General features: G+C 41.1%; 1 protein-coding gene across 1 annotated transcript in view; it reads right to left on the bottom strand.

The window, feature by feature from the left end:
• SUCO (SUN domain containing ossification factor) overlaps nucleotides 1-25,170 on the bottom strand; it is a 257,495-nt gene that overhangs the window by 199,680 nt on the left and 32,645 nt on the right. The window contains exons 5-7 of the mRNA XM_070940885.1: nucleotides 20,608-20,748; nucleotides 20,304-20,448; nucleotides 18,341-18,452 (exon numbers count right to left, since the gene is read on the bottom strand). Of these exons, the coding sequence (XP_070796986.1) occupies nucleotides 18,341-18,452; nucleotides 20,304-20,448; nucleotides 20,608-20,748 (398 nt within the window). The remainder of the gene's footprint in view (nucleotides 1-18,340; nucleotides 18,453-20,303; nucleotides 20,449-20,607; nucleotides 20,749-25,170) is intronic.

The raw sequence follows: 25,170 nt of genomic DNA on the forward strand, positions 1-25,170 counted from the left end.
GATATTCCTGAGGATTTAGATGATGTAAAATTCTCTATCAAGGAGGAAGAACAGGAAGTAGGTTTAGAGGATGCAGTTTTAGGGGAGGAGTCAGATGAACCATCTGCTGTAAGTCCTGTTTTACCTAGGAGATCAACTAGGGAAAGGCATCCACCTGATCGATATAAAGCAACCGTAGTCTTTGGACGAAGTCTCTTCGTTCTCTACAGGGGGAGGGGATGTCTTGACTGCCTGCCAGGCAATTCTGCTGGCATCCAGGGGCTTTCATGGGTCCCTTCTGCCTCGGGCTGACATGGCGGGGTGCGGGTGTGGAACAGGCAAGTGGGTCATCGAGCTGCGGAGTGACCGGCGCAGGCGCCAGACACTCCGCAGCTTGATGATCCACTTGCCTGCAACGGTAGCACTTGATTACCCCTGTAGATTGAGTAGGAGGGGTTTCAGTGGGGTTTGTCAGAGGATGTCTAGCCAAAGTTCTCTCTGGGGGCCTCTCAGCTGAGGGGCTGTGGCATGGGTGAACTTCTCAAGAGCTATCGACATGGTATACCAGTCTTGCAGTCGCTCTGGCACCCCCCGGATTCCATAAGCGGTTCTGACTTCTTGATCAATGGCTTCTTTAAAATAATGCAGAAGTATTCTGTCCAGCCAATGTCCAAGGTTCCCCGCGACCCTTCTAAAGTCTCATACAAAGTCCTTTATGGGTCGATTTCCTTGACTCATCACCTTTATATCGGCTTCACTCTCGTTGATTCGGTCTTGGTCTTTGAATCTGGCCTGGAGCAGCTCAACAAAACCTTCTGCATCATTTAATTCAGCAACCCCCTCATTATGCAGCTGGGCTATCCAGTCAGCAGAATCTCCCTCATTCATCCCCTCCAAGATCACAGATAGCAAGTTGCAATCTATTTCGTATTGCTTTCCATACTGATCTATATGAGCCCATACTCAGCTGAGGAAATAGGCCAGTTTGGTAGACTTACCATCAAACGTCGCTCTAAACTGTGGTGACGGGGCCATTGCTGGCGGAATTGCAACGGCAGCTGGAGGCGGGGTGAATGCCGGCGGCTGAACTGGAACCTGCGGCGGCGGCGCTGCTGGCTCAGACCCCACGGCAGTGTTGGGATTGTTGGAGCAAATTGGGCCCATGGTGATCCCGTAAGAGGGGGAGCAGCAGGCGCTGGCGTCCACTGGCACTGGTCCCACCCCTGGCCGGGATAGAATCCCCAGCCTGGGGGAATAAATTCCGCAGGGGGTAGCATGAAGGCAGGTTGATGAGGGCTGGATACATGACGACATCCAGGCGATCGTTCTTTCGATCCCATCTCTGGAGTTGGATCAGGCTGGCAACTTTTCCCAGAATCCATCTCCTTGGACCGAGCTCCTAGGCTTTGCATCACCTCTGCAGCTTCAAGGGCTCATATCACGCCTTCAGAAGGAGAATACTGGTTCTTGATAAACCTTCCGGTATGTGAGCCCATGGATCCCTCTGCAATCTTCTCTCTCCCTTCCATCTTCATTGAGTCTTCGCACCACCCAAGCTTTAGACTGGTGCTGGGGCTCAGCACCCCATTCAGCCCCCTTTCGGGGTGCTGCTTAGTTATTTAGGAGATTCAGGTTAATGTCAGGGTTCCAAGGAACACCCCCAACAAAATAAAGCTCTGAGTCCTGAGATTCCTCTAAGTTCCAATTTATTAGAGATGTCATGTTGGCACATCTCGGAAAACCTGAATCTGAAAGCTTCCAGGTTTCCCCCACCCAGCTAAGAGTTCACAGCCCTACCCCACACCCACAAGTTCATCACATTTTCTAATCAACTTTTCACACTCCACCGGATACAATCTTCATGCAGACTGCATCAGACACGAGCAAAACTCCTTGAGTATGGAATGTTGTTATGACTAACTTTCTACCACTCCAATAACAACCCCCTCCCAACTTCCCCAGCTAAAATATGTGGCGGTTTAGAAGCAAAAACAAAATTGTCTTCCAAAACTGACCCGGAGTTTGGGAGGGCCAGGTGCAGCCCTTCTGAGCTCTGTTTTCAGTTGCAACAGCCTCCTGCAACCCAGCAAAAACACATGCAGCTCTCCTGAGCTCCATTTTCGTTGGCAGAGCACACGGGCCATTATAGGCGCCCCCAACACAAGTGACATTGAGTTGGCCACACCCATCCCGGCCCCCGGAGGTCAAACACAACCCCGATGCAGCCCTCAATGAAATCAAGTTTGACATCCTTGGTCTATGGGATGCTGCAATATAAATGAGACAGCTGGCGAGTACCCAGATTGTGACCACAGGCTGCTTCAATGGCCATAATTGTAAGTATCGCTTATTCAGCACTGTTCTAACTTTGAATGGTTGCTGAACAAGTGTATGTTAAATGAGGATTATGAGTATTAGTAAGGAGCTGTTTAATTTTGGTGTGTGTATGCTTATATGGACAAGTATCTGGTTTTAAAATAAATGCAGCTAAAACAAAAATAATAGCTAAAAATATGGTTAGGAGCCAAAAAGAAGAGATAGAAAGGTTAACAGGATTTGAAGTAGTTAAGAAGGTTAAATATCTGGGGGTTTATATTATGACTGCAAATATGAAATTATATCAGTACAGCTATGAACCATTATGGCACAAAATACAGAAAGAGATGGACAATTGGAAAAAACTACAACTGTCTTTGCTGGGAAGGATAGCCGCCGTAAAAATGAATATTTTACCAAAATTTTTATTTCTTTTTCAAATGATACCTATACTTAAAAAAGATGAAAACTTGAAGGAATGGCAGAAGGGCATAAATAAATTTTAGGAAAGGCAAGATAAGGAGGCAGTTAAGAGTACTGCACAAGAGACTGGAGCTATGGGGGGAGCGAGATCGAAGCTTTCGGATGACCTTCAATTATTCTGCTCCTTGCTCCAAAAAGAGGGAGATGATGCTTAAGTGTTTATCTTGGAATGTTAATGGGTTGAATTCAGTACAGAAAAGGAAGAAATTATTTACATATTTGAAACAATTTAATAATGATATAATTTGTTTACAAGAAACGCATATCACAACTCAAGATCAAAAATATTTGATAAACTCCAAACTAGGAACACATTTTATATCTTCAACTTTACAAAAAAAGAATGGTGTGGTTATTTATGTAAATAAAAAGTTAACAGCTAAAGTTATAGAAGCAGATGAAGATGGTAGGTTTGTAGCAATTGAATTGCTCACAGCAAATGGCCAAATTCTTCTGATTGGAATTTATGCTCCCAATCAACAACAGGATCATTTTTATAAAATGTTACATACTAAAATATTGCAATGGGACTATAGATCTATTTTAATAATGGGAGATTGGAATGGAGTAATCGATTCTAAATTAGATAAAAAGAGTTTGGCGAAATCCAGGATCAGACTACCACAGACTTTTTTTGATATGAAAGAAGACTTGGAATTAAAAGATATTTGGAGAATACATAATCCAAAAGAATTGGATTATACTTTTTTTTCCGACAGACATAGATCCTTTTCTAGGATTGACTTTATTTTGTTGTCAGATGATTTACTTGTTAAGACAAAAAGAACAAAGATTCTTCCAAGGACTTTGTCCGACCATAGCCCAGTATGGATAGAAATTGAGATGGGTAAGATTGAGCGACGCTCTTGGAGAGTGAATGAAAACTTGTTCAGATATGAAAAAAAACATAATAGAACTTAAAAAGCACTTGAAAGAATTTTTTGAAATAAATTTGAATAAAGGTACCCCAATTGAAATTGTGTGGGACTCAAGTAAAGCTTATATGAGAGGGGTACTTATCTACATGAACTCTAAACATAGACTGTTTCGACAAAAGAAAAGATCTGAATTGGAAATAGAAATAAAGAATAAAGAACAGTTACTTATTAAAAATCCAACAGATGGAAGAATACGAAGTGCTATAAAACTTTTGAAAGACCAATTTCAAATGCTTATGGCGGAACAAGTTGCAACAAATTTACAATATGCAAAGCATAATACATTTTGTAACGCTAATAAACCGGGCAGATGGTTGGCTTACACATTGAGGAAAAAACAAAGTATACGGACTATTGATAGTATTGATATTGGAGGGAAAGAAATTTTTCAACAAAAATTAATTAAAGAAGCTTTTGTGGACTATTATACCAAACTATATTCCAAAGAGGAGGTGCAGAATGGACTTATAGAAAAATATTTAAACGATAAAAGAGTTACAAAAATTACTGATCAACAAAAGGAAAGAATGAATTATCCTATAACAGAGGAGGAGATAATAGTAGCAATTAAACAGTTAAAAACAGCCAAAGCTCCTGGCACGGATGGTTTGACTGCAGTGTATTACAAAACTTTGCAAGCTGAAATGGTGGAACAACTCAGAGATTTATTTTGCAATATTCAACAAGGGGGTAAAATACCCCCATCATGGACAACAGCTTACATATCTTTGATACCAAAAGAACAAGTCGGTCCTAAAAAACCAGAGAATTACAGACCAATATCTCTTTTGAATACAGATTATAAAATCTATGCGAAAGTATTAGCCAACAGGTTGATGCCAGTAATCCAAAAGGTGATTCATGATGATCAAGCGGGATTTATCGAGGGTAGACACATGAAGGACAATGTAAGGCAAGTAATAGATTTATTGGAATATCTTGAGAAGAATAAACAGATCCCTGCAGTGCTGGTCTTTTTGGATGCAGAGAAGGCCTTTGATAGAGTGGACTGGAATTTTCTACTAAAGACTTTAAAAAAGATGGACTTTGGGGATCAATTTATACAGGCGATTTCAGCAATTTACCAAGAGCAAAAGGCACAGATCATTATTAATGGAAGTTTGACAACAGAGTTTAAAATTGAAAAAGGAACAAGACAAGGATGTCCGTTGTCCCCACTTTTATTTATTCTAACACTAGAAGTCTTGTTAAATACAATACGGGACTCTAATATCTTGAAAGGTATAATGATTAGGCAAGAGGATTACAGAATAAAGGCATTTGCAGATGATCTGGTTGTTACCCTATCACAACCAATGGAATCAATAATCCTGATGAAGGACATTATACAAGACTATGGTAAAGTTTCAGGTTTTAGACTGAATCCAAAAAAGACTAAAATGATAGTTAAAAACATGACACAAGATCGTAAACATGAGCTTGAAAGGAGGGCAGGTTTTGAGACTGTACCTAAGGTAAAATATCTAGGAGTTCAGGTTGCAGAATCAAACATGAAATTGTTTCAAAATAACTATGAGGTGTTGTGGCGAGAGGTGCAGAAAGACATGGAGACTTGGAAAAAACTGCAGCTGTCTCTACTTGGAAGAATAGCAGCAGTTAAGATGAACATTTTGCCAAGATTTCTTTTCCTGTTTCAAATGATTCCGGTGCTTAAAAGTGATAAACAATTGAAAGTCTGGCAAACTGGACTCAATAAGTTTGTCTGGAACGAGAAAAAGCCGAGAGTGAAATTGAAAATTCTTCCAAACCTACAGTTATATTATGATGCAGCAGCTTTAACTTTAACAAGTGATTGGTTTGGAAGGAAAAAGACTGGAATATTGAATGCAGAAAGTTTTGATCTTGAATTTGGATGGCATGCTTACTTATTCTACGACGACAAAGTAGATAAAGTATTTAAAAGTCATATACTTAGAGATTCTTTGATGAGAGTTTGGAAGAAGCACCGACTCAAATGGGATTATAAAATACCGCTATGGCTGGATCTTGGTCATACTTTGTGGAATACAAATATAATGTCACTCGGGGGGTTTTTATACAAAGAGGTTCTTTTTACAGATGCGGGCAGATGGCGGCTGAAGACATTGCAGACACTGTTGGATGAAGGGATTAATTTAACATGGTTACAATATAATCAATTACAATTGAGATGGAAAGAGGACCAAAAAACTGGTATTATGTTGCATGAGGAAGAATTGGTTAGACATATAAAAGAGAAAGGTCCAATGCATATCAAAAGGCTTTATAATGTTTTGCTAGAAAGGGATTCAGAAACCGAATTAGTTAAAGATTGTATGATTAAGTGGGCACAAAATTTTGAAGAACCAGTGATGTTGGAAACATGGGAAAAAATTTGGGTTCAGAATGTTAAATTTACACAGTCGCAGAACCTGAGGGAAAATTTCTATAAAATGTTTTATAGATGGCACTTAGATCCCAAAAAGTTGTCATGTATGTACCCTAATGTTCAGCCAAAATGTTGGAGATGCGAATGTTTGGATGCTACGTATTATCATGTTTGGTGGACCTGTAGGAAAGTTAAGGCTTTTTGGATAAAAATTTGGTGGGTCATGCAGAATGTATTGAAGAAAAAAATTCAATTTTCTCCACAACTGTTTCTATTGGGTATAGTTAAGGGTTTTACATTGGGTGAAACAAAATTGATATTGTATATGATAACTGCAGCAAGACTGTTGATAGGTAAATACTGGAAGAATGAAGCTTTGCCCACTATTGAGGAATGGACTTTGAAGATGGCCAGTTTTGCAGAGATGGCGAAGATTTCAGCATATTTAAAAGATTGTTCACAAGAGACTTATGAGTGGGAATGGAAAAGGTGGATAGAATATGTTCAGAACAAATATCAAACCAGAAAGTATCAAATAGCTTTTATTTGAAAATAATGTATTAGAAATTTTTTAATGTAATGAGATAAAGAGAAAAATTATACAGGGGAGGGAGGGGTTCAAGTTTACATATAAGTGTTATATTAGGGTTCTTTATGAGTATGGGTATATTATAGGGAAGTCTGGGGGGAGGGGAGGGTTAGGGGGGTTAGGGAGGTTGGGAAGTTTGGGGGGGAGGTGGGGGGGGAAAAAGGGGTGAAAATATAATTGTAAAACTTTTGCAATAAAAAAAAAAATAAATAAATTTGTGTGGGCAGGGAAGAAACCACGAGTTAAACAAAAGATATTGCAAGATACTCGTGAAAGAGGTGGCCTTAAGATGCCCAATTTAAGACTGTACTATGAAGCCGCTGCCCTCTCAGCAATCACAGACTGGATAAACCTAACGGAGGAAGAGATATTGAATATTGAAGGATATGGTTTGGTATATGGCTGGCATGCTTACTTAGTGTATGATAAGAAAGTAGATAAGACTTTTAAAAGTCATATATTAAGAAATGCTCAATTGCGTGTCTGGAAAAAGTATAAATATAAATTAAATGATAGATTACCAATATGGACAGCACCCAGACACGCGATAGAGAATATAAATTTAGAGCAAAAGCAAGATAAGATTACATATAAGGAACTCCTCTATAAGGAAGGAGTCAGATTACAATTAAAATCTATGGACCAATTAAGAGAAGAAGGGATTATTAAGACTTGGTTTCAGTATGGACAGTTGCTGGCCAGATGGAGAGAAGATCAAAAAACTGGTATTTTGCAGCAGGATGAGAATTTGATAAAGCAAATAAGAGATAAAGGTCAAATGCATATAAAAAGGTTGTATAATGCATTAGTGGAAATAGATTCAGAAACAGACTTAGTTAAGGACTGTATGATAAAATGGGCACAAAATGTAGGTGAACCAATAACGATGGAAACATGGGAAAAGATATGGGTTAGAAATGTAAGATTTACACAAGCACAAAATCTAAGGGAGAAGTTTTACAAGATGTTTTATAGATGGCATTTAGATCCAAAAAAACTAGCCTGTATGTATCCAAACTTACAACCTAAGTGTTGGCGATGTGAGTGTGAAGATGCTACATATTTTCATATATGGTGGACATGTAAAAAAAATTAAGGCTTTTTGGATAAAAATATGGTGGATTATTCAAAACATTTTGAAGAAAAAAATTAAATTCACACCACAGTTCTTTCTGTTGGGAATAGTTATGGATTGTACTGTAATAGAGACTAAGCTGGTTTTGAACTTAATAACGGCTGCCAAGTTACTGGTGGCACAGTACTGGAAGAAGGAAGATCCACCCACCATTGAGGAATGGACATTAAAAGTTGTGCATTTGGCAGAAATGGCAAAAATTTCATCATATCTTAAAGACCATTCAAATGAGAGATATATATCGGAATAGAGAAGATGGATTGATTATATACAGAAGAAATATCCGAATAAGAAGATTCATATAGCTTATGAAAGAAATAATTTTAAGTAGTTTATATCTGTTTTTTTTTTTTGCTGTTTTTTTTTTTTTTGAGTTATAAGGAGTTAAGGACCTAGGGAGAATATGAAATGTAATAATTTGTTAGCATATTTTAGTTTTTGATTTGTGAATGCTATACCCTGTGCTTGTTCTGGGAAGTCTAGGGAGGGGGGTGGAGGGGAGGGAGGGGAAGGAGGGGTGGGGGGGTGAAAATGTTGTATTTCTTATAAAACTTTTCAATAAAAAAAAAAGAATCATAAGGTACAATACTTAATGATAGTCATAAAGTACAAATAAGCAATAAAATCACATTAGGAAACAGTAAATATAAATCATAAGGATACCAGCAACAAGGTTACAGTCATACAGTCATAAGTGGGAGGAGATGGGTGATAGGAACGATGACAAGATTAATAGTAGTGCAGACTTAATAAATAGTTTAACAGTGTTGAGGGAATTATTTGTTTAACAGAGTGATGGCGTTTGGGGAAAAAACTGTTCTTATGTCTAGTTGTTTTGGTGTGCAGTGCTCTATAGCGTCGTTTTGAGGGTAGGAGTTGAAACAGTTTATGTCCAGGATGTGAGAGGTCTGTAAATATTTTCACAGCCCTCTTTTTGACTCGTGCAGTATACAGATCCTCAATGGAAGGCAGGTTGGTAGTAATTGTTTTTTCTGCAGTTCTAATTATCCTCTGAACTCTGTGTCTGTCTTGTTGGGTTGCAAAACCAAACCAGACATTTATAGATGTGCAGATGACAGACTCAATAATTCCTCTGTAGAACTGGATCAGCAGCTCCTTCGGCAGTTTGAGCTTTCTGAGTTGGCGCAGAAAGAACATTCTTTGTTGTGCTTTTTTGATGACTTTTTTGATATTAGGTGTCCATTTTAGGTCTTGAGATAGGGTAGAACTTAAAAATTTGAAGGTCTCTACTGTTGATACTGTGTTGTCTAGTATTGTAAGAGGTGGTAATATGGGAGGGTTTCTCCTAAAGTCTACCATCATTTCTACAATTTTGAGTGTGTTCAGTTCCAGATTGTTCTGGTCGCACCACGAGGCTAGTTGTTCAACCTCCCATGTATGCGGATTCATCATTGTCTCGAATGAGACCGATCACTGTTGTGTCATCTGCGAACTTCAGTAGTTTAACAGATGGATCGTAAAAATGTACAACAAAGAATTTTCCCCTGCGTCAATTCAGAAAGTTCAGACTGCCCCAGGAGCTATTGATACAGATTTATAGAGGAATTATTTAGTCTGTCATTTGTACTTCTATAACTCTCTGATTTGGTACAAAAACTAAACCTAACAGGTACAGACTTCAACAGATAGTTAGAACTGCAGAAAGAACTATTTCAAACAGCCTTCCTTCCATAGAGGACCTATATATTGCATGGGTCGGGAGAAGGGCTGAGAAAATATCTACAGACATCTTATACCCTACACATAAACTGTTTCAACTCCTGCCCTCAGGACACCACTACAGAGCATTGTATGCCAAAACAACTAAATATAGTTTTTTCCCTAATGCCATGATGGTGAACCTGTGGCACACGTGCCAGAGGTGGCACACAGCGCCCTCTCGGTGGGCACACAAGCCCCAGTTCAGCTCCACAGCGCATGCATGCACCTCCCACCGGCCAGCTGGTCTTTGGGTTTCTGTTGCGCATGCGCAGGGCGCATGTGGGGGCACATGCACATGCATGGGGGGGTGACACGCATGGAGGGGCGCATGTGCGCAGGGGTTGTGTGGGGTGTGCGCACACGCCAGAGGGGTGCATGCAGGGGGCTGCACACTTGTGGGGGGGCAGGGCACATGCAGGGGGCCATGCACGTACTGCATTTTGGGGGTTCAGGTGCAAGCACATGCTTTGGGCACTCAGTCCGGAAAAGGTTAGCCATCACTGCCCTAATGCTATCACTCTGCTGAAGACCTCATTTCCACAGTACTGTCTTATGTCTAAGTATAAATGAATTGACAAATGAATTATACTCTTAGAAATCCCATTGCCTAGTCATAAAATAATTTTAAAAAGTTTGAATATTTAGATGTTTTGGCATGCAGTTATGACAGAGTCATGTGAAAAAGTGAGTACACCCTCTTTGAGTTCTATGGTTTTATGTTTCAGAACATAGTAAAAATCATCTTTTTTTATTTCTTTGGAAACAGCTGGTCCACTAAAGAGAGAAGATGGCAAGGAACTTACTGTTAGCAGGGAGAAAGCAGAGCTGCTTAACTCATTCTTTGCATCAGTCTTCACATAAAAAGAAACCATAGCCCAACCTATCAAGGAAACTACCATAAAAGACAGACTAGAAATAAAAATTAAAATAAGCAAGAAAATGGTAAGAGAACACCTGTCTGATCTTGACAAAAATAAATCACCGGGACCTGACAAAATACATCCCACAGTGCTAAAGGACCTGGCAGATGTTATCTCAAACTCATTGTACCATATCTTTTAAAAATCCTGGAGCAACGAGGATTGGAAAAGGGCTGATGCTGTTCCCATCTTCAAGAAAGGGGGCCCTAACCCTAACTAGTAGCAAGCACAGGTTTCATATCATGCCAAATCAATCTTAATTCATTTTTTTTTTTATTTCAAATTTATATACTGCACCTTCTCCCAAGGGACTCAGGGCGGTGTACAGCCAGATAAAAACATACAATACAAACATTAAGAACAATTAAAAGAATATATATTAATTTGGCCCCAGTTTAAAATGACAAACCAATTAAAAATTAAAAATTTAAAAATATGTTAAGCCACCCCGGCTTGATGAAAAAAGAAAGTTTTAAGGGCACGGCGGAAGGCACCGAGGTCTTGGATTCTCCTTATCTCAGGGGGCAGCTGATTCCAGAGGGTAGGTGCCCCCACAGAGAAGGCCCTCCCCCTGGGGGTCACCAGCCTACATTGTTTGGCTGATGGCACCCCGAGGCCTTTTCTGTGGGAGCATACGGGTTGATGGGAGGTTGTCGGTAGCAGCAGGCGGTCTCGAAGATAACTAGGTCCTATGCCATGGAGCGCTTTAAAGTTGGTAACCAACACCTTGAAGCGCACCCGGAAGACCACTGGGAGCCAGTGCAGCTCGCACAGGAGCGGTGTTATGTGGGAGCGCCATGCAGCTCCCGTAATTACCCGCGCGGCCGCATTCTGGACCAGTTGGAGCCTCCGGGTGCTCTTCAACGGGAGCCCCATGTAGAGAGCGTTGCAGTAGTCCAGGCGAGAGGCGACGAGGGCATGAGTGACTCTGCACATGGAATCCTGATCAAGAAAGGGTCGCAACTGGCGAATCAGGCGAACCTGACAAAAGGTCCCCCTGGCTACAACCGTCAGATGTTCCTCCAAGGACAGCTGCATATCCAGGAGGACTCCCAGATTGTGCGCCCTCTCCGAGGCGGCCAAAGACTCGCCCCCAATAGTCAGCGATGGAGTCAGCTGACTATATCGGGATGCCGGGAACCACAGCCACTCAGTCTTGGAAGGGTTGAGCTTGAGCCTGTTCCTCCCCATCCAGATCCGCACAGCCTCCAGGCACTGAGACATCACTTCAAGGGCATCATTGGGGTGGCCTGGGGTGGAGATGTGCAGCTAGGTGTCATCAGCGTACTGGTGGTACTTCACCCCAAAGCCACGGATGATCTCACCCAGCGGCTTCACATAAATGTTGAACAAAAGGGGCGAGAGGACCGACCCCTGAGGCACTCCACAAATGAGAGGCCTCGAGGTTGACCTCTGCCCCCCTGCCAACACGAACTGCGACCGGTCAGAGAGAAAGGAGAACCACCGTAACACGGTGCCCCCCATCCCCAATTCTTCCAACCAGTGCAGCATGATACCATGGTCGATGGTATCAAAAGCCGCTGAGAGGTCTAACAGGGCTAGAACAGAGGAGCAACCCCTGTCCCGAGCCCTCGAGAGAGCATCTACAATGCTGTTTCCGTGCTGTGCCCAGGCCTGAAACCCGACTGGCACGGATCTAGATAAGACGTTTCCTCCAGGAATTGTGGAAACTGTCGCGCAACCACACTCTCAACAACCTTCGCCAGGAAGCGAAGGTTGGAGACAGGACGGTAGTTGGCCAATAACGCCGGGTCCAGGGTCTTTGATAGAGTAACTAAATTAGTAGACCAGAGAAATGCTCTGGACGTAGTATATTTAGATTTCTTTAAGGCATTCGACAAAGTAGACCACAACCTACTTCTTGGTAAGCTAGAAAAATGTGGAATAGACAACATCACCACCAGATGGATTTGTAGCTAGCTGACAAACTGTACTCAACCAGTAGTCCTTAATGGTACTACATCTACAGGGTGGGAAGTAAGCAGTGGGGTACCACAAGATTCCATCTTAAGTCCAGTACTCTTCAATATCTTCATAAATGACTTAAATGAGGGAATAGAAGGGGAACGCATCAAATTTGGAGATGACACTAAGCTGGCAGGAATAGCCAACACCCCGGAAGACAAGCTCAGTATCGAAAAGGATCTTGACAGACTTGAATATTGGGCCCTATCCAAAAATGAATTCTAATGTGGAAAAAAGCAAAGTTTTACACTTAGGGAGGAAAAACCAAAGGTACAGGTACAGATTAGGCAAAACCTGGCTCAAAAACAGTAACTGTGAGAGGGACCTTGGAGTCCTAGAGGACAATCACTTAAATATGAGCCAGCAGTGTGCAGCTGCAGCCAAAAAACTAATACAATTCTTGGTTGTGTAAATAGAGGCATAGAATCAAAATTATAGGAACTATTAGTACCACTTTATAAAACCTTAGTAAGACCACTGCATTCAGTTTTGGTCACCACATTACAAAAAAAGATGTCAAGACTTTGGAAAAAGCGCACAGAAGAGAACTAAGATGATTAAAGGCCTGGAGATTAAAACAAATCAAGAATGATTGCAGGATTTGGGTATTGCTAATTTAGAGAAAAGAAGGGGTGACATGATACCGTATTTCCCCGAAAATAAGACCCTGTCTTATATATTTTTTGAACCGTGAAATAAGTGCTTGGCCTTATTGCCATGCGCTCAAAAGCCCAATTGAGCTTATTATCAGGGGATGTCTTATTTTGGGGGAAACAGAGTAGATGTATTTGAGGGGTTGCCACAAAGAAGAGGGGGTCAATTTATCTTCCAAAGCACCAGAGGGCAGGGCAGGAAACAATGGATGGAAACTAATCAAGGAGAGAAGCAACCTCGAATTAAGGAGAAGCTTCCTAACAGTGAGACCCATAAGCCAGTGGAACAGCTTGCTTTCAGAAGTTGTGGATGCTTCATCACTGGAGGTTTTTAAGAAGATACTGGACAGCCACTTGTCTGAAATGATATAGGGTCTCCTGCTTGAGCAGGGTTGGACTAGAAAATCTCCAAGATCTCTTCCATCTCTATTCCGAATTTGAATTTGAATATACAGAGGAGTTCATGATTAACTCAATGACTGTACAGTAACCAGATACTGTGGCTGCAAAACAAGTCCAAATCATCATCCATTCAGCACTGTGCTTGACAGTTGGTATGAAATGTTTGTGCTGATATGCTGTATTTGGTTTTTGCCAAAATTGACATTGTGCATTATGGCCAAACATCTCCACTTTGGTCTCATCTGTCCAAAGGACAGCATTCTAGAAGTTTTGTGAATTGTTTGGATGCAACTTTGCAAACCTAAGCTGTAATGTCATGTTCTTTATAGAGAGAAGAGGCTTTCTCCTGGCAATCCTTCCAAACAAACCAGTCTTTTTCTAACTGTACGGTTAAGAACTTTAACATTTAACATACTAACTGAGGCATGTAGATTCTGAGATGTAACACTTTGATTTTTGCAATTTCTCTAAGCATTGCATGGTCTGACCTTGGGTTGAATTTTCTGGGTTATTCATTCCTGGGAAAAACTGGCAACTTTCTTGAATCTTTTCCACATTTGTGAATAATCTTCCTCAGTGTAGAAGGATTTTCAATTCTTTGGATATGGTCTTATAACCCTTCCCAGATTGAGGGGCAGCAACAATTGCTTCCCTAAGACCATTATTGCTGCCTTTACTCTTTGGCATTGTGTTAGCACAGATCTCAATGCTGGACACCAGCAAACTCCTAAAAAGTTGGCTTTTATAGAAGACTGCACATTTGCCAATGATCACTTGATTAGCAGTACCTGGCTGCTACTTAGCTTCTTCATACCTATGGAAGCAGTAAGGGTGTACTTAGTTTTTCACACATGGCTTCTTCATTTTGGCTTTCTTTTAGAAAAATAAATCATATGGTGTAATGCAGGGGTGTCAAACTCAATTTTATTGAGGGCCACATTAGGGTTGTGTTTGATCTCAGGGGGCTGGGTGGGCTTGACTGGTGTGGAGCCCTCTGCAGACTCCTGCATCCCTCTCCAGCGAAAATGGACCCCCTAAGCTCTGTTTTTGCTGGCAGAGGGCTGCAAGAGGCTGTCCCCGTCAAAAACGGAGCCTGGGAGGGCTGCGCGCAGCCCCCCCTAGCTCCGTTTTCGCTGGCAGAGGGTTTTATTATGTCTTCATACATAAAACCACAGAACTCAAAGAGGATGAACATTCTCTTTCACATGACTTTATAAGCAGACTTGCAACATTAAAGTTAAGGCCGCTTTTTAATGGAAATGTGGTCACTGAAACTGAAAAGCTGATAACAATGCTTTCTTTAGTAAGGTTCCTTTGGAAAATCTGTATAATGCATCTCAAAAAAAAATATTGATATTGATGATATCAAATAAAATTAGAGCATGTTCTTTTTAAAGGAAACTAAAAAATTGCAATACAAAATGAATCTTAACCATTTTATTTTAAGAATAAGAATAAGAATAAGAATAATTTTACTTCTATACCGCCCTTCTCCCGAAGGACTCAGGGCGGTGTACAGCCTATTAAAAACACAAGACAACATCAGTTAAAATAGTTTAAAATTATTAAATGAATTCGGCTCAATTTAAAACCCCAGAAATTTAAAACCCAATTTAAAATTGTTATGTTGATAGACCAGCCTGGAGGAACAACAGGGTCTTGAGTGCACAACGAAACACCCGGAGGTCGAAGATCTTACGTATTTCCAGGGGCAGTTCGTTCCACAGGGCTGGGGCTCCCACAGAGAAGGCCCTCTCCCTGGGTGTCGCCAGCCGACATAACTTGGCCGATGGCACCCTAAGGAGACCCTCTCTGTGAGAGCGAACTGGCCGGTGGGAGGCTATTGGTGGCAGAAGTTGGTCTCGAAGGTACCCGGGTCCTGTGCCATGGAGCGCTTTAAAGGTGGTGACCAACACCTTGAATCGCACCCGGAAGACCACTGGGAGCCAGTGCAGCTCGCACAGGAGGGGTGTCACGTGGGCACAACGAGTTGCGCCCATAACCACCCACGCGGCCGCATTCTGGACCAGCTGGAGCCTCCGAGTGCTCTTCAAGGGGAGCCCCATGTAGAGAGCATTACAATAGTCCAGCCGGGAGGTGACAAGGGCGTGAGTGACCGTGCGCAAGGCATCCCGGTCCAGAAAGGGCTGCAACTGGCAAATCAGGTGAACCTGATAAAAGGCCCCCCTGGCCACGGCTGTCATATTCTCTTCTAAAGACAGCCATGCGTCCAGGAGGACACCCAGATTGCGAGCCCTCTCCGTGGGGGGCAAGGATTCACCCCCAATAGTCAGCGATGGCACCTGCTGACTATATCGGGATGCCGGAAGCCACAGCCACTCAGTCTTGGAGGGGTTGAGTCTGAGTCTGTTCCTCCCCATCCAGGCCCGCACGGCCTCCAGGCAGCGAGACATCACATCAAGGGCATCGTTGGGGTGGTCTGGGGTGGAGATGTACAGCTGAGTATCATCAGCGTACAGATGACACTTCACCCCAAAACCACGGATGATCTCACCCAGCGGCTTCACATAAATGTTGAACAGAAGGGGCGAGAGGACCGACCCTTGCGGCACTCCCCATGCGAGACGCCTCGAGGCCGACCTCTGCCCCCCTGCCAACACAAACTGCGAGTGGTTGGAGAGGAAGGAGAACCACCGCAAAACGGTGCCCTCTATTCCTAACCCCCTCAACCGCTGCAGCATGATACCATGGTCGATGGTATCAAAAGCCGCTGAAAGATCTAATAGGACTAGGACAGAGGAGCAATCCCTGTCCCGAGCCCTCCAGAGATCATCCACCAACGCGACCAATGCCGTTTCTGTGCTGTACCCCTGCCTGAAGCCCGACTGGCACGGGTCCAGATAGATAGCTTCATCCAGGTGTCGGGAAGCTCTTGTGCCACCACGCTCTCAACAACCTTCGCCACAAAACGAAGGTTGGAGACCGGACGGTAGTTGGCTAATTCAGCCACGTCCAGGGAAGGCTTCTTCAGGAGGGGCCTCACTACCGCCTCTTTCAAGGCGGCAGTAAAGGCACCCTCGCTCAGAGAAGCAGTTATAATCCCCTGGAGCCAGCCTCGTGTAACCTCCCGGGAGGCCAGTACTAACCAGGAGGGACACGGGTCCAATAAACACGTGGCGGCACTAAACCTACCCAGAACCCTGTCCACGTCCTCGGGAGCCACAGGAGCAAACTCCTCCCAGGTAATATTCTCAAGACCTACCCTCGTCTCCTCCCCCGGACTCATCCAATCAGAGTCCAAGCCATCCCGAATCCCAGCGACTTTATCATGCAGGAATTGCACAAAATCCTCAGCACGACCCTGCAAGGGATCTTCCCGCATTCCCCCCCGAAGAAGGGAGCGGGTCACCCTAAACAGGACGGCTGGGCGGTTCTCTGCAGATGCGATAAGAGCCGAAAAATGGTTAGATTTCGCCGCTTTTATCGCCACTAGGTAGTCTTGATATAAGACCTCACCTGTGTCCGATCGGAATCGGATTGACTAGTCCTCCAAATGCTCTCTAGGCGTCTTTTCCGATGCTTCATCTCTCTCAGCTCCTCAGAGAACCAAGGAGCCAATTGAGATCGGCATCGGGTCAGAGGCCGCAAAGGCACAACGCGATCCAAAGCTCCGGCGGCCGCACCCTCCCAGGCGGCCACCAGCTCTTCAGTCAAGTTGTGTGCCAGAGTCTCAGGAAACGGCCCAAGCTCCGTCAGGAACCTTTTGGGGTCCAACAGGCGCCTGGGACGGAACCATTTGGTCGGTTCCGTCTCCCTGCGATGGGGGGAAGCGGTAGGAAAGTCTAAGTGAAGGAGCAAATGATCTGTCCATGACAAGGGTTTGATGTCTAGGTCCCCTCTACCAAGATCATTCAACCACTGACCAGAGACAAAAATCAGGTCCAGAGTGTGTCCCCCTATGTGAGTGGGGCCTTGAACTAACTGGGTCAGGTCCATGGCCGTCATGGAAGCCATGAACTCCCGAGCCACCTCTGACGCCTCACCCGCAGACGGAAGGTTGAAATCCCCCATGACAATAAGTCTGGGGGTGTCAACCGCCACCCCGGCAATGATGTCGCGTAGCTCGGGCAGGGTCGCTGCCACGTGGCAGGGAGCCAGGTACGCAGTCAGCAAACCCATCTGCACCCCACGGCCCCACTTCACAAAGAGGGACTCACATCCGGCTATCTGAGGAACAGTGGTCTCCCTCGGACAAAGACTCTCCCTAATAATCACCGCCACTCCCCCACCCCTCCCCTGGGCCCTTGGCTGATGAAATGCACGGAAACCTGGTGGGCACATTTCAACGAGGGGAACCCCCCCTCTTGGCCCAACCAGGTCTCCATAATACCTGCCAGGTCCGCACTCCCCTCTAAAATAAGATCACAAATGAGGGGGGCTTTATTAACGACCGACCTGGCATTACATAACATGAGCCGCGGACCCTGGGCCTGAGACTCTTCACAACCCAGGATACGAGTCGCGCATTGGGGGCCGAGGTGCGTAATTGCTCGTAAACAGCGTGTGCGCACCCCCAGCACATGATATGGCCCCCTGCGCTCGTCATACCTGTCCCTCCCACTCATTGTTTCAATTATACTGCCCTTCCTATCGTCCCCCTGCTCCCCGGTTAAATTTCCTTTCACAACCCCTCTGTTGCAGCCAATCGACCTATCACCCCGCTCAGTCGCTATCTGAACCGCCCCTGGTCCACTTTTACAACCCCCTCCCTTCCTCCCGGGTACCCTTAAAATTTTGATTAAAAATTTAGCTAAAAAATCCCTCAACCCCCTTCTCGCACTATGCCAGGAAAATTCTGTTCAGTTTGTTTAAAATCAATTAAACTCACTCTTTTCTTTCTCCACTTCCATAACCTGCTTCTTCCATTCATCAAATGTGGGAATATCTCCTGGGTCCTTTGGGGTTATTACAGAAGTAGGGTCAATTTCTCCTGCTTTTCTCTATACCAGGCAGCAAAACAATAAATATAAGGTTTATTGATATTAACAAAAGATCAAGATTATATATAAGCAATGTGATGAGTACCCAAATGATCAGTTTATACTGAAATGATCATTTAAAATATAGCTATCATTAATAGGTCTAACAATTAATTGTCAAGGCTATTGCTCTGCAGAGCTTCCAGTTGTATTTGGAACAATTATTTGAAAGTAGCTCATTTTAACAAAAGAGACTGTTAAATAAATTTCTATCCTATACCAACAAATATTTTATCAACTCATTATCCTAAATCAATCCAGGCAAGAAACCACAATAAAAAGAGAAAATACAGCATACCCAATTTGAAAAAAAACATTTTTATGTTATTCATGTAATACCACTACTCTTGATTTAAAGTATAAAAATACATTATTTCTTTTCAAGTTGAATTGCTCATTATAATGCTCTACTGAAAGACAGTTCATAAACCTGTCACACTTAGATTTTTGTCTGGAGAAAGATTAGCAGTTTGACTTCAAGATCTACAGAAAATGTACTTCCCGAAGTCCCTTTAGAATTTGGGACACCAAAAATTCCCTCTTCCTCTTCAATACTTTTTTTACTGTGCTGTCACAGCTGAACATGGCTTATGTAAATAAAAGAGAAAGTCTTCTCAGTTAAGAGTCTAAGCAGCAAAGCAGACCATTAAGCATATTATTCTGCCTTATTCTTGACCTGATTGAGGCCACACGGTGTTTCAGAAGTTATCCATTCAGATGGATTGTATTTGTAGCTTTTGTACTATTTATTTTATTGTATGTTTACTATACTATTATTTTATTTGTAAGGTATTATTTATAGCATTATATTGTAAGTCACCTTAAAATATAAAGTATAAGCCTCTGATAGAAAAGTAGAATATTATTTTAATCAAAAATACAACACAACAAAATACTAGGAAAAAAAAGAGTTGTTGCAGCAAGATAAATCAACATAAGTAAATCAACAAAAAATAAATTAACATAAATAAAGGCTGTAGAATTATACAGGACAGAAGCATTTTTCATATGATTTGAATTTCAAATAAAAGATGAGAGATATTAAACCATTTTCCTTATCATGTAATGAGATGTAGTTGTGTGCCTTCTTTAAAATTATTCCTCACAGATGCACTGTTTTGAAAGCATCAACTTTCTTCAGTATTTACCTTTGTTTTATTGTTTTCCTTGTTTTTATAGCCCAGAAAACAATTTTCCCCACATGATTTTTTTGAACAAAGTATAAGACAAAGCAGGAAAAGAATTAACGCCAGATTAAATGAAATGAAACTAGTTTTTCAAATAAGACAAAGTGTTAACTTGCTTAATTTTCAATAAAAAATAAAGCAAAGCTCTGAAACAAACAAATCAGTGGAAGAATTATTTTAATGTGAATTACAGAAAACTGATTTTATTATATTAATTATGAAATATTTAGTTAGCTATAGTATTCCACATTTAAACTGCAGCTATTTAAATGGATTGGAAAAGCTTAGTAAATTCATGTAATTCAAATTCTTAATAACATTTTCCAAACTCAGAGAGCATTACTTAGAAACAAATTGTTTTTTTAAAACCGCAGAGGTCTTTGCAGACTAATTATCATTATTTAGTAATATTATATTATTATCTCTTTTATTCATTAAACATGAAACTCAGTCGATAATAATATATTACTAAACAATATTATTTATTTAATATTTAAATATAATAATAATAATAATAATAATAATAATAATAATAATAATAATAATAGGAAATAACCTAAATAATATACCCAAGAGAACAGGGTTCATTGGAATAGTTTCAGTGGGGGAGGAAAAGCTTAATTACCTCTGCTCTTATGTTACCCGAAGCATTCAAAGCAGACTTTGGAGCTGTCTTTTGCTCACTTCCAGAAATTTTGGAATCAAATTCTGATTTCGTCATCTTCCCTTTCCTTTGTGAAGAAATATTTTCTGTATGCTGACCTACAAGGCTATAAAATATGTAAACATTCAAAACAAAGATTTCCAGCTACATTTGTCATTAAAAATTTAATACATTATAATAAATTATTATATAAACATAAGTACATAAAATAGAAAGTACAAAACTGCCACTAAGGTATCATGACAAAAATCATTTCGATACTCACCCCTCTGGGGAAGTGACAAGCAAGGAAGGCTCACTCTGAGAATCAGTTTCAAGTGCCTCATTTATATCACAGTCAGACTCTGACTGTTCAACTTCAGTAGTGCTAACTATAAGGATATCAGCACTAGAATTTTCTATTGCACTGAAGGGAGGTGGAAACAAACCAAAGATTTAGAATGCAATTTAGACATAAATAAAAAACAAGATTACACTATAAATATGTCAAACCCAATCTTTTGTGAAAAAAATTAATACTTGCCTTGCTTTTAGATCTACATTTCAATTCAAATCCAAGATTTGAATGAGGTCTAAATGTTAGGAAGAAATATATGCAAACTTATCTGTTTTCTAAATTCAGATATTTGAAGAACTGGATGTGGTAGAAGAGAAGCAGCATGAAAAAGAGGAAGCTAAACAAATGTTAAGAGTTTTTCACTGAAATAAATTTGCTTGAAGTAGTTTCCAAGACAAACTGATCAATCAACATCTTAGATGACTTCACTGTATTAACAAAGTGATTCCAAAACTACCTGCTCAGTATAAACCTAAGCCAGAATAATATCAGACTTGGATGTGGATTCAGGTATACTTTGATATGGTATGTCTTTTTATACTGAAGAAATGTGGGGAAGTCAAAAGTATTGATTTCAAATGGAATGGAGCAGGGGCATGATTCAGGACTTATTGAATGGTCTGTGGATTATTTTACTTTATTACCAAATTTTAATTTAAAAATTAAAATGAATCTGCTTCAGAATGATATGTTTTTGTGGAGTTCCAGGGAAGGTGAAGTAGATGGAGGAACCAAAGGAACAGTTTATCACAAAGTAGTGTATTGGCTCCAACTCTTTTTAATATTTACACCAATGATCTGCTCTCTCTGAAGGTACTAACAATATTTCAATCTTATATTTTATATCATATAGTATGCCTTATTTTAATCATGATATTTCTGACTTGAATAAACAACAAACTATTTAAAAATTCTGAATTATAATAGTATGGGAACTAAAAGCATATCTGTTAAATTAGGTGAGTAAAAAAACTGGGAAAATTTAACAAGAATAGATTTTTGTACCAAATATGTGTTCAAAGACACTCTCACACCTAATTTAGGTTACACTTTGCATTCAGCTGGGATTCATTCATTGCCTACAGTTAGGCTTTCTATTTAAAAATGAAGATTTGCCAAGTGATATGATAAAAAATAATGTTAAAAAGTTACCTGGGTGTGGAGTTAAGAGAATAAACAAAGGATCACAACAATTATTTCCTTTATCTTTCACAATTTCCTGTAAAGGCAAATCTCTCATACTGGCCATGAAGGCCATAGTTTTAGAATTCAAATATTTCTTGATATTTCTTTTTAGCTACAGGTGGTCCTTAATTTATAACCATTTTTTAACTGATCAAAGTTATGACGGTGCTGAAAAAAGTATCTCTTGTCCAGTACACTCACTCACAACCATGATCAAAAATCAGGACTTTGGCAACTGGCATGTATTTACAACAGTTGCAGCGTCCTGAGGTCACCTGATCACCATTTGCTACTTTCCCACAGTTGGCTTACGACAAGCAAAATCAATGGGAGGCTAGATTCACTTAACAATTGCTTCATTTAACCCTGATTTGCTTAACAACTGTGGCAAAAAATGTGGTAAAATAGGGAATGTCTTATTTAATGACCGTATCACTTAGTGAAGACGTGCCAGTCCCAATTGTTGTTATAATTCAAGGACTTCCTGTAGCTGTACACTTTCAGGGTCTTATTTTTCTCTTTTGACCATCAACAAAGGGAATCAGCAAAAATATTACCTGCTTTTTCAGTTTCTTCACCAATGCTTTATAGAGCTCTGAAGTACTTGTACTCTACTACTCGTTTCCCATTCAGATTAGGACAGGATAATGATCAGTTGATTTGATGAGACTTAGTAAAAATTTCCACCATGCACCAAGAAACTCTAAGTTGACTATGAACTATCTGGATAGTTCCAGATGTGCTTGCTTTTTCACAGTAAATAAATACTATTACAATACTATCTCGCTGGACTGAAGAATGGACAAGACCAGACTAACTAGACTAGACTAGAATAGAATAGGTCTTCTAGTCCAGCCCCCTGCTCAAGCAGGAGAACCTATACTATTTCAGATACGTGACTGTCTAGTCTCTTTTTTAAAACCTCCAGTGATGGAATGCCCACGATTTCTGAAGGCAAGCTGTTCCACTGGTTACTTGTCCTCACTGTTAGGAAGTTTCTCCTTAATTCCAGGTTGCTTTTCTCTTTGGTTAGTTTCCAACCCTAGTTTTTTGTCCTGCCCTCTAGTGCTTTGTAGAATACAATTGACCCCCTCTTCTTTGTGGCAGCCCCTCAAATACTGGAATAGTGCTATTATATCATCCCTCATTCTTCTTTTCTTTGGACTAGCCAAAACTAAATCCTGCAGCCATTCTTCATGTTTTAGTCTTCATGTTTAATCATCTTAGTTGTTCTTCTCTGAACTTTTTCCAAAGTCTCAACATCTTTTTTGTACTATGGTGACCAAAACTGGTTGCAGTATTCCAGGTGTGGCCTTACCAAGGTATTATAAAGCGGTACTAATACTTCACCTGATCTTGATTCTATGCCTATGTTTATACAGCCCAGGATTGTATTAGTTTTTTTCACTGCTGCTGCACACTGCTGGCTCATATTCAAATGACCATCCACTAGGACTCCAAGGTCCCTCTCAGTTATTTTTTTTTTCAGACAGTCTCGTCTAATCTGTACCTTTGATTTTTCCTGCCTAAATGTAAAAGTTTGCTTTTCTCCACATTAAAATTCATTTTGTTGGATAGGGACCATTGTTCAAATTTGTCAAGATCTTTTTGTATCCTGAGCTATTCCTGCCTGTCCTATGCAAATTTGATGAGTTCCCCTTCTATTCCCTCATCTAAGTCATTTATGAAGATATTGAAGAGGACACAGCCTTGTGGTACCCCACTGCTTACTTCTCTCCATGTGGATGTAGTACCTGTCAACTTCAAACCGAACCTGGCAGCAGCCATTTTTCTGTCCCTCAGTTGCCACACGGAGGGGGAAAAGGGGGAAGGAGGTTGGAATTTGTTACTAGACACAACAGAGAGCTTTCTTGTGAGAACCAAGGTCATCTCTACTGGCAACGGATAAGGTTGGGAAAGGAGTGCCTGGAGAGCCTGCCCATTTACCCAATTGGCCAGTGCGACCTGTGACAGTTGCGGATGGGTTATTTCCTAGTTTAATTATACTGAAACTACAGAAAAGATTTAGAATTGGTTTTCCTTTGAAGTTGTGCTGATATGATGTACTCAATAAAGAAGACCTTTGAGAAGGAGCTCAGTCTCAGAGTTCTGATTTGCTTGGGTTCATTAGTCAGAGCCTTGACAGAACCATTAAGGACTACTCATTGAGTACTGCAAGTACATGAGTACTGTCTTGAGTACATCTGGTGGTGATGTTGTCTATTCCACATAGCTTACCAAGAAGTAGGTTCTGGTCTACTTTGTCAAATGCCTTTCAGAAATCTAAGTATTCTATGTCCACAGCATTTCGCTGGTCTACTAATTTAGTCACTTTATCAAAGAATGAAATAACAGATTTGTCATGATCTGTTTTTAACAAACCATGCTGGCTACTACTTATAACTTTGCTTCTAGTTGTTCACAGATCTGTTTCTTGATTATCTTGATTATCTACAATAAAACACAACACAACACAACACGAGCTGGAAGGGACCTTGGAGGTTTTCTAGTCCAATCCCCTGCTCAAGCAGGAGACTCTATATCATTTCAGTCACGTAGCTCTCGTCTTAAAAATCCCCAGTGATGAAACATCCACAATTTTTGAAGACAAGCTGTTCCACTGGTTAATTGTTCTCATTGTTAGGAAGTTTCTCCTTAATTCCAGATTGGCTTCTCTCCTTTATTAGTTTCCATCCATTGTTTCTTTTCCTGCCCTCTGGTGCTTTGGAAAAATAAGTTGACCCCATCTTCTTTGTGGCAGCTTTTCAAATATTGGAATACTGCTATTATGTCAACCCTAGCTCTTTTTTCTAGGATAGCCAAACCCAAATCCTGCAACTGTTCTTCATATATTTTAGTCTCCAGGCCTTTGATCATCTTAGTTGCTGTCTTCTGAACTTTTTCCAAAGTCTCAGCATCTTTTTTGAAATGTGGTGATCAAAATTGGTTGCAGTATTCCAGGTGTGGTCTTAGTAAGGTTTTATAAAGTGGTGCCAATAGTTCACATGATTTTGATTCCATGTCTCTGTTTGTACAACCAGGATTGTATTAGCTTTTTTGGCTGCTGCTGCACACTGCTGGCTCATATTCAAGTGATCATCCAAAATGACTCCAAGGTCCCTCTCACAATTACTGTTTTTGAGCCAGGTTTAGACTAAACTGCACTTGTACTTTGGTTTTTCCTGCCCATGTGTAAAACCTTGCTTTTCTCTACATTAAATTTCATTTTGTTGGAAAGGGCCCACTGCTCAAGTTTGTCAAAAACTTTTGGATCCTGAGCTTGTCTTCTGGGGTATTGGCTATTCT

This window comes from Pituophis catenifer, unplaced genomic scaffold (genome assembly GCF_029215685.1).
Source record: "Pituophis catenifer annectens isolate HBS135680 unplaced genomic scaffold, rPitCat1.0.hap2 SCAF_3, whole genome shotgun sequence".
Lineage (NCBI taxonomy): Eukaryota > Metazoa > Chordata > Lepidosauria > Squamata > Colubridae > Pituophis > Pituophis catenifer.